General features: G+C 41.8%; 1 protein-coding gene across 7 annotated transcripts; it reads right to left on the bottom strand.

Annotated features, from left to right (window-relative positions):
* Positions 1-1,551: 1,551 nt before the first annotated feature.
* On the bottom strand, positions 1,552-13,555 carry Slik (Sterile20-like kinase). 7 transcript variants are annotated; one of them, XM_064682021.1, is made up of 13 exons: positions 13,193-13,552; positions 12,575-12,783; positions 11,971-12,449; positions 11,395-11,593; positions 11,025-11,335; positions 10,812-10,952; positions 9,364-9,439; positions 8,968-9,308; positions 6,600-8,906; positions 6,432-6,538; positions 6,236-6,368; positions 2,921-2,947; positions 1,552-2,622 (listed from the first exon to the last, which is right to left on the bottom strand). In XM_064682021.1, the coding sequence occupies exons 3-13, from the start codon at positions 12,295-12,297 to the stop codon at positions 2,473-2,475; spliced, it is 4,119 nt and encodes a 1,372-aa protein (XP_064538091.1). In that variant the 5' UTR covers positions 12,298-12,449; positions 12,575-12,783; positions 13,193-13,552; the 3' UTR covers positions 1,552-2,472. The 7 variants fall into 7 exon arrangements, with proteins under 7 accessions (XP_064538091.1, XP_064538090.1, XP_064538093.1 ...); XM_064682020.1 differs by having other exon boundaries at positions 6,600-8,909; positions 13,193-13,551; XM_064682023.1 differs by lacking the exon at positions 2,921-2,947 and having other exon boundaries at positions 13,193-13,550.
* Between the last annotated feature and the right edge of the window lie 156 nt (positions 13,556-13,711).

The following is a 13,711-nucleotide window of genomic DNA, read 5'->3' as shown; positions in this document are numbered from 1 at the left end:
GCATCTAACACGATATGAGCTCTAGACCCCTGTTAATTACATGTTTACTGACAATGCCGTGTTTTAATTTAAAACTTTTAAATGTTGCACAGCACAACAACTTTCGTGAAGTGTATCGTTAAGCTGCAACAGCAACAACAGAATAAAAACACAACACAAAACTAAATGGATGAATATGAATGAAACAGTCGCAAACAGCCAAGTGCAGAGTCCAAATGCTCAACTGCTAGCTGGCAGGCAGGCAGGCAGCTAGGCAGGCGAAAGGAGGATGAGCTTGTGCCCCAAGGGGACATTGGCTCAAGCATGCTTCTGTGAAACTGTAGCACAGTTGCTGTTTGTACTCTTCATCAGGCTGAACAGCAGCAGTGGCAGCGGTAGCGGCAGTGGCAACTTGTGTCTCTGAATGGGACTCGCAGGATGATGGAATGGTGAGGACGACGATGATGATGATGATGGCGCTCGGTTTCGGTATGTTGGGGCATTCGTTGGGTTTGTGAAGTAGGCGCTGGAAAAGCGCATTCTCACATTTCAATTAAATAATACCACGAGTGTCTTTGAATTTTTTATCTCTTTTGCTTGTTCCTCTGCCTTTTGCTTTTATTAATAGCAACTCGAGTTGCGCTTAAACCGGACAATGGCCGAGACCTAATGCGTGCCGGCAGCTGACTTGTGGCTGATGCTCATAAAAAGCCCATGGGCACTATCCTAGACTCTATACAACATTTCCATTAGTATCATATGTATTTTCCAGCAAAATGGGCAAAGTATGCGTGGGTACTGTTCATATGTTAAATAAATCCTTAAAAGTTTTCAAAAGTAGGCAATATTTTCATAAAAAGGTACTCACGATTCTGAAAAGCATCTTTCAACTTTAAGAATGATTTACTTAAAAAATTAATCAAATTTTCCCGGTCGGTTCAACATTGAAAAACTATTTGTCTGTTGGAAATCCAAAAAGTCCTTTATTTTGACATTTTGTAAATTTTCTCACAATTACTGAAAAACTCAATTCAAAATCGTTTAAAAATAAGTTTATATATTACAATTTTCAAAAAATTCTGGATTGTCCCACAGATTTTATTTTTTCGATGTGAAGAATTTAAACCATTATTTTTCAGGTTTTCACTATTCAAAGTTTGTTCTAAATTCTATTTTTTATAATTTTTTGAACATTAAGTAGTTTTGGAACTGGGAAGTCTAGGAAGAGTGCCATTATTTTAGACAAAAAAGTGCATTCAGTCCGAATATAAAAAATTACGAACAACTAAAAATTTACTTTAATAAAAATTAATACAAATATTTTTCTGTATTTCAACTTCGAAAAATTATTTAAAGTATGTTCTTCAATCTTAGACACAAATACTTGTGTCAATGTGAAGAAATTTTTAAACTTCAATGTCTAGCAAAGCCGTAATTTTTCTTATGAAATGATAAGAAAAACGTTTTCTGGCCAAAAACAAGGGACAAAAAATATAAAACTTTAAGCAAGTAAATTTGCTTGAAACCCTGCAGCAAAAAGTAGTTAAAATTAACAAATCTTATATTTTGGTCGTTTTTTAAATATATTTTAATTTATTTTTTTTGTTTGTTTGCATTTTTCTTGTATTAAATTTAAATATATATATATGTATATATAAAATATATAAGCATAAACGTTTACAAATATAAATATCCTTTATCATACTCCAGCGTCTCTGTCTCTCGCTTGTCTCATATCTCATCATTTCTCATCTCTCACACGCTCCATTTCGATTGGAATCCCCAACGTCTAACATATTTAAGATGTGCCATAATAACTTTTGCTAAACTCCCATATACCAACTCATATCATATACCTAAGTATTGTATGTCTGTATTAAGGATTAAGTATATGGTTTACTCATTAATTATGAATAATACATAACTATGTAAATATATTTACAAAAGCGATAAGGTCAACAAAAGATCTGTGTGTTGTTTTTGTTTTTTGTTAATTCTGTTTTTGTCTATTTTTGTGTTTGGATAACAATTAATATATAATTATGTATATATATTGTGTATATTAAGTAGAATATTTGTTTTCTGCTCTGGTTGGTTTGCTGCACGCATATTACGATAGATATATATATATATATATGCGTATATATATATAGTTGCCAGTTGCTAGAGAGTTAGAGATAGGACATGTACATAGTTATTATAGTAAGTATGAGTAATTGAATAATAGGTAGGCTAAAATACAATGCAAAAAAAAGTAAAATTACGTCTTATGCTTAAGTTTAACGACACAAATTTTTGCTTGACCCGAACGACGCGCTGCTTGGCATTTACCATATATATGTATATATATATTTATGTATCTATGCATATATATTATGTATTTAATAGATATGTGGAGTGGGATAGGGGATGGGCCTTTTAGCATTAGCCTTCATGGATGGCTGACAATTATTGCATAGCTGCTGCTCCTGCTGCGGCTGCTGCTGCCTGGGCTCATCCCTCGGAATAGGAGCTGAGGCTGCTGCGCGTGGAGCCCGTGAAATGATCGCGCTGCAATGTATCCGCGGGCATAGAAACGATCAGGGCGCCGCCATACAAGGTTTCCATCTCATCCAGCTGCTGGGCAAATGTTTCCTCCAGACGCTGAACACAGAATAAATTCAATTAAATAATATTTGATTAATCCAAGTCTTTTTTTAAATTATTAACATATTGTTTTCTTTTTTTTTCTTGCAAATCATACGCAATAACATTTTGAAGCACACAACATCCAATGTGTCTACTACATAGCGACTATATAAGATTAGTTATCTAGATAAGTATATATATTTGATATTAAGCATGCATATTAATAATTAATATAGTATATAGCTTATAGCTGTGTTGTCAGTAGAGATAGTTATAGATATAGATAGTATAGAGTTAAGACTCATAGACTAACCTCTTGTTGCAGCCGCTGTTGTAGTTGCTTTACGAATAGAAGAAGAGCCGGCAAGAAAAGGTTTTTGTTTTGAACATAATTTCGATTTTTTTTTTGTATTTGTTTTTTTGCGTTTGTTTTTTATATGAAAAGCAGCGCGTAGTTGTTGTGGTTGTTGTTGTTGTTGTTGTGATGTATGTGTGTGTACAGTGAAGCATCATGAAAGTGAATATCAATGCATACATATACATATATGATTAAAGTAATTAAGTGTATATGCTTGGCATGTTTCATAAGTATTATTTTACAGCATTTAATTTATTTTAATTTATGAAATTTTTATTCTTTGTTTTTGGTCTAAGTACGGTCTGCATTATATAATACTGCTAAACGGAATGCAACGGTTGCGGGGTAGGACGCGGGCTTTGGCTTAACTAAACAATTTAATATTTGGCATAATAGATAAGCAAACAATTTTTTAATTAATTTTTTTAATTAACAAAAAAAAAAACTTTGGCAAATAATTTGTTATGGCGATTAACAGCGTTTTGAAAAGGGGGAAAAAGGAAAGAATTTCAAGAATAGTCAGAAATTATTTATAGTTTAGTTATTATGATATGTGTGTGTGTAGTTAGCACCAAAAGCAAACAGTGTATAGGGAAGGGTAAATGTAGCGCAGATTAGTTAGTAAAGTGTGTTAAGAGACGCTGCTTAAATGAGGCGAGTGCGTAGAGTTTAGAGTTTTGGTATTTTGTTGATTTTAAGTATGCATTAGGCGCAGCTGGTGGGGCGTCTAGGCGGCCGTGGTGTCCTCGTCCAGGCTAAGCTGACGCTGGTTAACGCGCGGCAGCCTGTACTTGGCCGCATACAAATCGTGATAGAAATCATCCGTGACGCTGCCATTGTGTGTGGGCTTTAGCGTGGAGCGGAGCTGCGGCTGCACCTCATCCAGCAAGGCGGCCGCCTTACGGCCCGCATCGAATATCAATTCGGCGTCGCTGCAGTAACGTGTCGAGGTGCTCAGCTCGTGCATGTTGTACATGGACTGGGCGCTGCTCAGCGAGGAGCGTCCGCTGCTGCGGCTGGCTAGCGACGGACGCTTAATGGCAAACGAGGTCGTGTGCAGCAGGCGCTGCGTATGGGGTTTCAGCACGGGACCCTCGTGTATGCGCAGCTCCACGGGCGCATCGTTGACATCGAGTCGACCGAAGCGATTTGCCACCAGGCCCAGCTCATCGGGCGTCTTTGGTGGCGGCGGAGTTGTCTGCTTGAATGTGCTCATCGGTGGCTTGGCATTGCCCTCCTCGGCGCTGTTTAGCTGCGGTGTGCTGGTTACCACCTTGACCAGCTCATTGGGCGCCGCGCCTGGCATTTGGGTAATTAAACGCAACTGACTCGCGCCCGGCATGGTGGCCACGCTGGCGCGCTTCATTTGCTCCTCGCCATCATCCTCCTCCGGCAGCACCAGTTCGCTGCGCATCTGGGCACGATGCTGCTTATGCATTATGGGCGTGCTTGGCACGCTGCGGCTCAGATCGGGCGCCGAGCCCCTAAAATTACCACGCCCACTGCCACCGCCCAGCATAAGCAGGGACGAACGAGAACGCGGCAGCTGCTGCACATCGATGAACGTATTGCGTGGCAACAAACGCGCAGATCTCTCATTGAATATGCCGCGCAGCCGCAACGGCAGCTCCACCTCAAGATTCTCAAACTCGCCCCGATTGGCGACCAGCCCATAACGCCGCTCGTGCTCATCTATGGCAGCGCTTATCAGGACATTCAGTCGCTGATTAGAGTTGAGGTCAGTTCAGTTCAGTTGAGTTGAGTTGAGTTGGTTAGCACATGCAAGGCCCGAGACCAGCCAATTGGTCAATTGGTTGATTGGTTTTTTGTTAGTAGTTGAAAAGCACAGCGGTAAGCATTTTGTTTTTAACATTTTCAATATATCATTATTATAAATATGTTTTTTTTTTGTTTTTAGTTTTGTAGGTAGTATTGAGTAGGTACAGTAGTAGGCCACCAAAGTGTATGCATTTGCGTGGGGGTGTAAAGAGAGAGAAAAAGTTGATCAAAATATATATAATTTGATTTAATTGAGCGCGTTTTTGGCGTTGTTGGGTTCAGCAAACAACAAACGTTTTACAGGTGAGCAATAATCGAGGGCTTATTTTCTTTAAATAGTTATTAATACTCAAAAATTAATGAGGTTGAAAATGAAATATATATATATAATATATATAGGTTTTTAAATTTGGAAATTCGAAATAGACATTTAAATTTATATTTATTCACATTATGATGGTTGATGTTGGAAATTGTTTAAAATGGTCGGTAGTTTATTTCTCAGTCGATATCTATATAAGACCTACTTAGACTATAATGTTTATTAAATAATATAATGAGCAGTTTGTCTATATATAGATCTATGACAACCAAATGTCTTATCCCCTTATCGAAGCTTTAACTTGATGGAAATTGTGGCTAGCTTAAATATATAATGAAAATTCCAAAAAATAATTAAATTTATCGCTGAAATTTATCTGATTATAGAAATCGCTGACTCAATAATCACTAATCAATTGTCAGTGTCAATGGCCATATCTTTATAGCTTAAATTCAAATAAGAGTCCATATAGGTGATTCGACTGTCAACTCTTAACGCTTCCACCTATATACACCTAACATATTGATTTATTCCAAGAAGTTCTACCTGCTAATAAATAAATACTTTGGTAACTGCCTAGCTTATCAATTTGAGAAGTTATCGCAAATTGTTTTTTGACTCACAAGTTATCAGTATCATATCATATTAGCATGCATAGCTTCGCTCCACATATGCACTTGTACAGAAATTAAATAATAGATAATGTTTAGTTAGTCATGGCAGAGTTATTGCCATCGTTATCTTTAGTACAGTTGTAAGAAATAGCGCATAAGTCATAAGCCGTGAAACAACCGATTATTGCTCAACACTCAAATGCAAAACGTTGTGACGTTTGGCAGAACGGGCGGGGCGGGGCAGGGCTTTGGTTGGGGCAAGGGCGAGGGCGAGGGCGGGGGCTAGGTCAAATGGGGTAGCACAAGACACCACAAATCACCACCGTAAACCAAGAAATGCATAATATTTACAACAGTATTAAATACTAACTTAAGATCAATTCAAATAAACTACGCACAACTGTACAAAAAAAAAACACAAAACACCAACAAAATGAGGCAAATAGCTTTTGACAAAACTAGCCTTGGCTTGTAGTGGCTGTTGGGGACAATTGGGTTTGGTGGGGAGGAGGGCAAGAGAGAGATAGCGGGAAAATGGTAACTGGATGTACACACCTGTTTGCGTGGCACCAGCTGTTCGCGCCAATCGCGCAGCTCGGCCTTCAGGCGCTCATCGATCTCGGAGAGCTTGGCATGTTCGTGCTCAACGAGGGCCTTGCGCTTCTCATTCTGCAGCTGCTCCAGTTCTCTGTGGACGGATGGGAAGGGAAAGTGTTAAATATAGATAATCTCTTACCCTAACTCGACTCACCTAATGGCGCTTTCACGCGTGGCACGCAACTCCTCCAATTGCTTTTGATGCTTGACCTCAAAGCGACGCTCCTCCTGCATGTAACGTTTCTTCTCCTGCTCTTGGAACTGTTTTGAAAAATAAAAAGAGTGAACATCTTTTCTCAACCGATCTCAGCCACAACCTCACCTTCTTCAAGCGATCACGCTCGATCTCTGGATCGAGATTTGTAGATATGCGCAAGGATTCGCGGAACATGAGATCACGTGCCTTGCGCTCGGCTCGTATACGCTTGGGCAGGGCGCGCTTCTCGAGCGTTTGTTTTTTGAGGAGATCCTCCTCCTTGCGCTGCAGCATGCGCTTAACCTGGTCCAGCTCCTTTTCGTGGCGTATGATCATTTGATGTCGCTGCATGAAGCACAGCTCTTTGACATGTCGCTTAGACAGTTGGTGGCGTTCGTGAAGCTGTTTCTCCTCTAGCTCCCAGAGCAGCGCCTCGCGCGTACGCATCGCATTCTGTTTCTGCTGCAGGAAGGTGCGATTGATGGTGGCCAAATGGTCGCGATGCTTCTCGCTGAGTCGTCGCAGCAGCAGCTCGTGACGCTCCTTGAGCGAGTCGAGGAAAGCGCGCTCCTTCTCCTCGTGGTCCAGCTCCATGGCTGTGCGGCGCTGCTTGAACTCATCCTTGCGCTTGTCTTTGGGAAACAGATCGACTTCCTGCTTGAGCAGGCGAATCTCCTGCTTAAGATTTTCGCGGAAAATCTTTAGCTCCTGCTCCTGCTCGGAGCGTATGCGTTTTGAGGAGCTGCGCAGCTCATTCTCCTGCGTCTGTTCGGTTTTCTCGACCAGCTGCTTGTGCTGACGCGCCAGCGTATCCATGTCCGCCTCGTATGTTTTCTCCAGCGAGGTGCGCTCCTGTTCAAAGCGACGATCCTGCTGCTCCTTGGCCATCTGTTCCTTGACATACAGCTCGGTTTGCTGTTTCTTCTCCTGCTTCTGCAGCATTTTCAGTTCGCGCAGCTCCTGCTTGCGGAAATCGTGATCATCATAGATGCGTCCGTTCTCCTCATCGCCATAGATGACCCGACTGGTCGTTGTGGTCATCTGCACGCCATCAATTTCGAATTTACGCGTGCGTTTGCGCGTCTTTTTGCGCAAATTGCGCAGTTCGATCTCTTCCTTAGTGAGCCCACCAACGCCGGAGGATTTGGGCACGCGCGGCTTTTGCCGTATGACCACCACGTCCGCCTCCTCCTCCTCGTCAATGGCCAGCGCCAGCCGCTGATTATGTAAGTTGCTATTATTGGTCACCGACGGAGGTGGTGGTGGCAACATCGATCCATGCGACTGCTTGTTATCCACCTCGTTGCGACTGTCCTGACTAGTGTTGGTGCCAATGCTGTCCGCATCGCCACCGCCGCCCCCGCTGGTTATCTGCACTTCAACGCCGCGTCTGCCGCGCACGGAGCCGTTCTCGCTCGATCCGGAGCCTAGGCTGCTGTCGGGCGAGATGCGTTTCTCCTGCTCCTGGCCAGGCTTAAAGCGATTCACAATGATGCTCACATCTTCGGGCACAACGCCATTGGCCTGCTGTTGCTTGCCGATGCCGCCATCGCTGGGCTGCTGATGGCTGCTATCCTTGACCTTAATGACCTCATCGCCAACTGTGACAACAGACACGTGACTGGTGTCCATGAGCAGCAGCTGATCGCTGTGATCGTGACTACCCGATGCCGTATTGTATGCCGAATCGTCGTCCGCATATGACGGACTTACAATCAGCACCTCGCTCTCGTCCAGCTTGCGTGCATGAACAGCTGCTGCAGAAGATGCCGCCCCTGCACTGCCATCTTGACGCTCATTTACTGTTAGTATCATGGATGATTGCTTAACCTGATCCCCGAGACTGTCGTCCAGCGAGGGGAAATCCTCGTCGGTGGATGACTCATGCAAATGCGTGCTCTTGTTCAAATCATTCGACACAATGATGACCTCATTCTGCGCCAGCGGCATCGCCGGCTGCTGTTGTGAATTGTCAATAATCACCGGCGGATGGGTGCTCGTCACGACTGTGATTTGACTAACCGAATCCAGGCTGTTCGGCAGCACCAAATGCTGCGTTGGCGGTGGTGGCGGCGGCACCGACTGTTGCTGACGCGGCGCCGGCGAAGCATCGCTGCTGTTGATGGTTATCAACGAGGTGCTGGAGCTGAGCACAGCACCCGTAGCGCTGCCCGAGCTGCTGCCCGTGGAGGCCACCGACTGCACGGATATGATGGAAGAGGCGGTCGGTGAGGGCGGCTGCGGTTTAGACTCCGCAGCATCCTGACCAATGCTCACTTCAATGGCGGCTGTGGGTTCCGGCAGCTTCTTGGGCGATGCTGTTGCCTCCGCATCCGATGAAGGGGAGCTCTGTGGTCTGGCAGCTGTAGCAGCAGCTGCAGCGACTGCTGATGGCGGTGGAGGCGCTTTGCCCTTCTCCTTTTTCACGAAGTGCTGCTGCAAAAAGATGTTTAGGAATTAAATCAGATTAAGGAGTTCTTAATTGCCAACTCACTTTTTTGTCTGCGTCAGACTTTTCATTTGTTTCTGCAACGTCTTCACTTGATTTGTGTAGCACAGCAGCTGCTTGTGGTTGTTGTTGCTGTTGTTTTTGTGGCGCTGGTGGCGTTGGCGGCGCTGGTGCTGGCACTTTGGTATGCGGCGCTGCTGTTTCGGCCACTCCCGGCGCATGCTCCTCCTTGATCTGGTTTGGTTTATCTGATGTTGTTGCTTTAGTTGTTGCTGTTGTTGCAGTTGCGGTTGCAGTTGCTGCTGCAGCTGCTGCTGTTGGTAGACTGCTACTTGGTTGGGATTGCTCTTTGGAATCCCGCGATATGGATGTAGGTGTACCTGGAACTATATATAACAAAAGTTAAACAATTGAAATGTCATAAGCTGAGCTCGCACTTACGTTTGTCAATGTCTTGGCTCTGCAGCGAAGCAGAGTCATCGTCCAGGTCGAGCTGGAGCGCCGAGTTGCGGGGTTCCTGGCCAAAAAAGAAACAAAATAGCAATATTAGTAAAATACTTTAAAAGAATTTATAAAAACTTCTAACTGTACAGCTAATGCGCATTATTACTTTTATATTAAATCAATATCAATTACGTTTCTGTATATATATATTTTGATTGTCATTTATATGTCTACAGCAACCCGCGATTCATGGACAACATTACAGTTTAACTGAAATTGACACACACATTATTCTTAACTTTGTAATGTAAGGCAGCATAGAGTAAGCTTTATCTAACATTTTACTGTAATGTTGGCTTGTCTTTAGCCAGCATTCTGTTAAAAATGTTAGTCAAAAAGAATAAAAATAACACTTGTATGTTATGTTAGACAAATCAGTTCATATAACGCGCTTTGACTAACATTAAAATGTTATTTTATGTCTGTTATACCTAGGAGAAATGTTATCCATTTTTATTAAAGATCATTTACGTATGTTAAGCCAAAAAGGATAATATGTTATTAAAACTGAGAAATCCAATTAAAAATTCGTATTAATTTGATGCGCAATTTTGAAATGTTTTTAAGATATCTCTAAGGCCCGTCAAATTCTCATAAAAGGCAGCTCAAATAATTTTTTACTACCGCTAAATGATAGGGGGATCAAATTATCAAATATATGATAATTACAGAAAATGATCTATATTTAACTAATTTAATGTAATTAGATTATGCAATAAATATAAGAACTATGAAGTTCGATAAAACAAATATTTGGACTGTTTATTATGATACGTAATATTAAGCAAATATGCGTACGTTACATATATATAAATATATATATATTATTAAAATAGCTTTGATAAGCTACAATGTGTTTGTGGCTACTGAAAAAGCAACACAACTAAAAATTAGCCACTCCAAGGCGAGTACATAAAGCAAGATAAACATTTGACAATGCTGATAAAAATAAGTAAAATAACTTGAATAAATGGAGCGTGTGTTGGAAGGAGGGACGGCTGACGGGGTGTTGCTGTAGAACGACTTACCAACCCTCTGATAGAGCGAGCGCCGCTTCACTTGGCGTTTAAGCTTCTAAATCAATTGCAGACAAACACAAACAAAAAATATAATAATAATAACACACAAAATGATAAGAACGTATTTATGGCCGACAAATTGACGGAGAGTAAAATAAATAAATGAAAAGATGTATCGCAAAGTGCAGTTATTTTTTCGGTTTGGTTTTTTTGGGCATAGTAGACAGGGCGAGGAGGCAGCGTGTAAAAGAGAGATATACAAAAGATTGAAAGAGTTAGTGTCATCTCTAGCTCTGGCTCTAATACAGGTGCATATTGTGCTGGCAACAACGAGAAGCAGAATATGTAGTTAAAAATATAGCTAACCTCGGCCTCATCATCGACGACTTCCTCGACAACCTCGGCCTTGTACTCGAGCAGCAGATCCTTAATTGGCTTTGCATCCAAATTGCCGTTGATGAAACCATGCTGCAGCAACACTTCCGTGGAGGGACGCTGCTGTGGATCCTGCAAAAGGGAAATAAATACAAAAATAGATAGTTTTACAGAGTATAATTGTCAGGAACCATCAACTCTCACCTTGACTAAAGACTTTTTAAGAAAATCATTAAATTCCTTGCTCCATCTGCTCGGCTGCTCCAGTTTGGGCGGTTCGCTCTTTTGTATCTTGAGAAGCACACGCATGGGCGACATTTCGCTATTGGGTGGCTCCATTTGCGCCAACTCAATGAGTGTTATACCCAGTGACCAAATGTCCACCTTGTGATCGTATGGATTATCGCGAAACGTTTCGCAGAGCACCAGCTCCGGTGCCATCCAATAGGGCGTGCCAATGAACGTATCATGCTTTTGCATGGTGTGTTTATTCTTGGCCGACACACCAAAATCAGCTGCAAAATGGCAGAGGGCATTTTATTGAGATCATACTTAATTAATTTTAGCTGCCTACCCAGCTTGACGCCACCCTCCATGGTGAGCAGCACATTGCCGGCCTTCAAATCTCGATGTATGACCTTGTTCTTGTGCAAAAATGTGAGGCCCTCGGTCATGTGCTTGCAAACATACGCAATTTGTGGCTCTGTCAGTGGCTTTTCCAGCTCCACCATGATGCTGTCCAAGGCGCCGCCGTCACAATATTCAATGAGCATCTGTGTAATAAATGTAATTTAGTAAGTATAACATTGCAAACATAAAACGCGGATTACTTAATAAAATAATAATTGTAGCAATTCATTCGTAAGAGAGGCTTGTAGATACTCTTTAACTTTACATTCTACCCTTGTTATTTAATTAATACTTTATTTAATAAACAAATTTTAGATTTTTTTTTATATAATTATACGACCATTAAATTCTTCTTTTTTTAAATATTTTACTGCCATTTATCAAATATTTATATAAATATACATTCTTTTTTACTATTTCGTTGAAAAATAATTTAAAAAGTCAAGGGAATTCACGTACTTTATGACTCGCAAATACTCCTACTATACACACATAATTACGAGAATTTGATATGACTCACCCACAGTTTGTCATCTATAGAGAATGCCTCGTAGAGTTCGACAATATTTGGATGCTTGATCTCCGAGAGTATATCGATTTCGACCATGTGATCGCTCAGATTTTCCTCATCCTCAAGCGTGCACATTTTTGCGGCCGCAAAGCGTTTGTGTTCCTTGTGCTGGGCCTTATAGACCTTGCCGAAGGCACCATCGCCCAATTCACCGACCATTTCCCACAATTCCTTTGGATCGGTGTCCATTTTGATGTTATTGTAAAGGCGTTTCTTTTTGGCCTCACCACCGCCGCCAAGGTGGAAGACCTTCTTCAGGTTCGTTATGAAGGACATTTTGGGACTTCCTCAACTTTCTACACCTGCTGTTCTTCCTTCGTCTTGCAGAAATACGCGTGTGTAATTATTGTTTTTTTTGTGCCTTGTTCTACATGCTGCAAGGAGCAGCGGCTACCGCCAGGTTAAACTAGATTCGAATTTGGTGAAAGCTGCGTAACAAAAATAACAACAACAACATGCATCATTGATTGAGCTTGAGCTTCATTGATTGATTGAGCTTTGGTAGCTGCCGTTTTTTTTTCTTGCTTTTTATTTAAACTCTCTCGTCGCTCACCTGCTTCGTCTCCTTCTGCTGTTGCTTCTTGTTCGTCTTATTTCAAATGAAAATGGGCCAAAGCAGCGCAGCTAGTTTGGGGTCGTGGGTTTGGCTCTGGCTCTGGCTCGGTTGACGACTGCTTAACGCTTCTGTATGTTTATAATTTAATTAGCAGCTCTCGAGCTCTAATATTTGTACACCACATAGAAAGAAACACATACGAATGGCTGGAAAATGATTACAAACGAGAAAAGTAAAAGACGTAGACAAAAAGAGCGTAAAACGACTGTCTGTCCGTGTGCATGTATTTCTGCGTGTGTGCATTTGCATGTGTATGCGTATGTCTACGAGCTGAAGCTGAGACTTGGCTCTTCTTTTTCTTGGCTCTGGTCGCAGTTTTTTCCTTTCGACAGTTTTTTGGCAGAGCCAGCGGCTTTACGTATATGTGATAAGCACCCAAATTTAAACAATGCAATGCACAATTTGTAAACAACACGCGCACTCAAAGCCTCAGCCTCGTTTTACAGTTGCTCATTGATGATTACGCCGCGGCCGCCCATCGAACTGGACGTATGCGTATATGTGTGTGTGAAACTGTAGACGAACGCAGCAAGCGACAGCAGCAAAAACAATTACCTCATCGTCGCATCACAATCATTTTATCATATCAGTTGGCTACACAATACGAACGACAAACGCGCCCAGCGAATTTTATGGCATTACTAAACTTTTCGCGTAGATAAAAAAACGTTTTGCACTCAAATTGCTAATTGCTTTGGATATTTTGTCAATTTCTCTCGCGCAACGTCAGCCAGTGTGACCAGTTCTTAAATTCCACAGTGACGATATGGCAACGCGCATTGCATATTCTGCTGACCAAAATGGCGTATTGTGTGTGTCAGAAGAGCACCACCGATGTGCGTGTGCAGTGCCGTCAAGGGCAAACAGAAACAGCACTCTACAACTACACATGCACGCACGCAAAGTTAATGCGATAACGGCATCGATTGTTATAAACTATTACTAATTACTTTGCTCTATTTATGCCTTCTAATGATGGTAATAATTGTAAGACCAAATCTAAATGTAAAATGCTTACACAAATATATCGATACATCGATGTATATGTCAAAATTTTGTAATTTGTAACATCAG

Source organism: Drosophila montana, unplaced genomic scaffold (genome assembly GCF_035044405.1).
Source record: "Drosophila montana isolate Dmon_TW-CO22-7 unplaced genomic scaffold, ASM3504440v1 contig_2438_1, whole genome shotgun sequence".
Classification (NCBI taxonomy): domain Eukaryota; kingdom Metazoa; phylum Arthropoda; class Insecta; order Diptera; family Drosophilidae; genus Drosophila; species Drosophila montana.
This window is presented reverse-complemented; position numbering and strand designations above follow the sequence as displayed.

What these genes read in the sequence shown, in the direction of transcription:
- Slik (XM_064682017.1), bottom strand. Translation starts at nt 12,297, where the DNA reads ATGTCCTTCATAACGAACCTGAAGAAGGTCTTCCACCTTGGCGGCGGT. An exon ending in GAGCCAAGACATTGACAAAC is followed by an intron (nt 9,309 to 9,363) that starts GTAAGTGCGAGC and finishes TGTTATATATAG; the next exon opens with TTCCAGGTACACCTACATCC. An exon ending in ACGCGTGAAAGCGCCATTAG is followed by an intron (nt 6,369 to 6,431) that starts GTGAGTCGAGTT and finishes ATCCGTCCACAG; the next exon opens with AGAACTGGAGCAGCTGCAGA.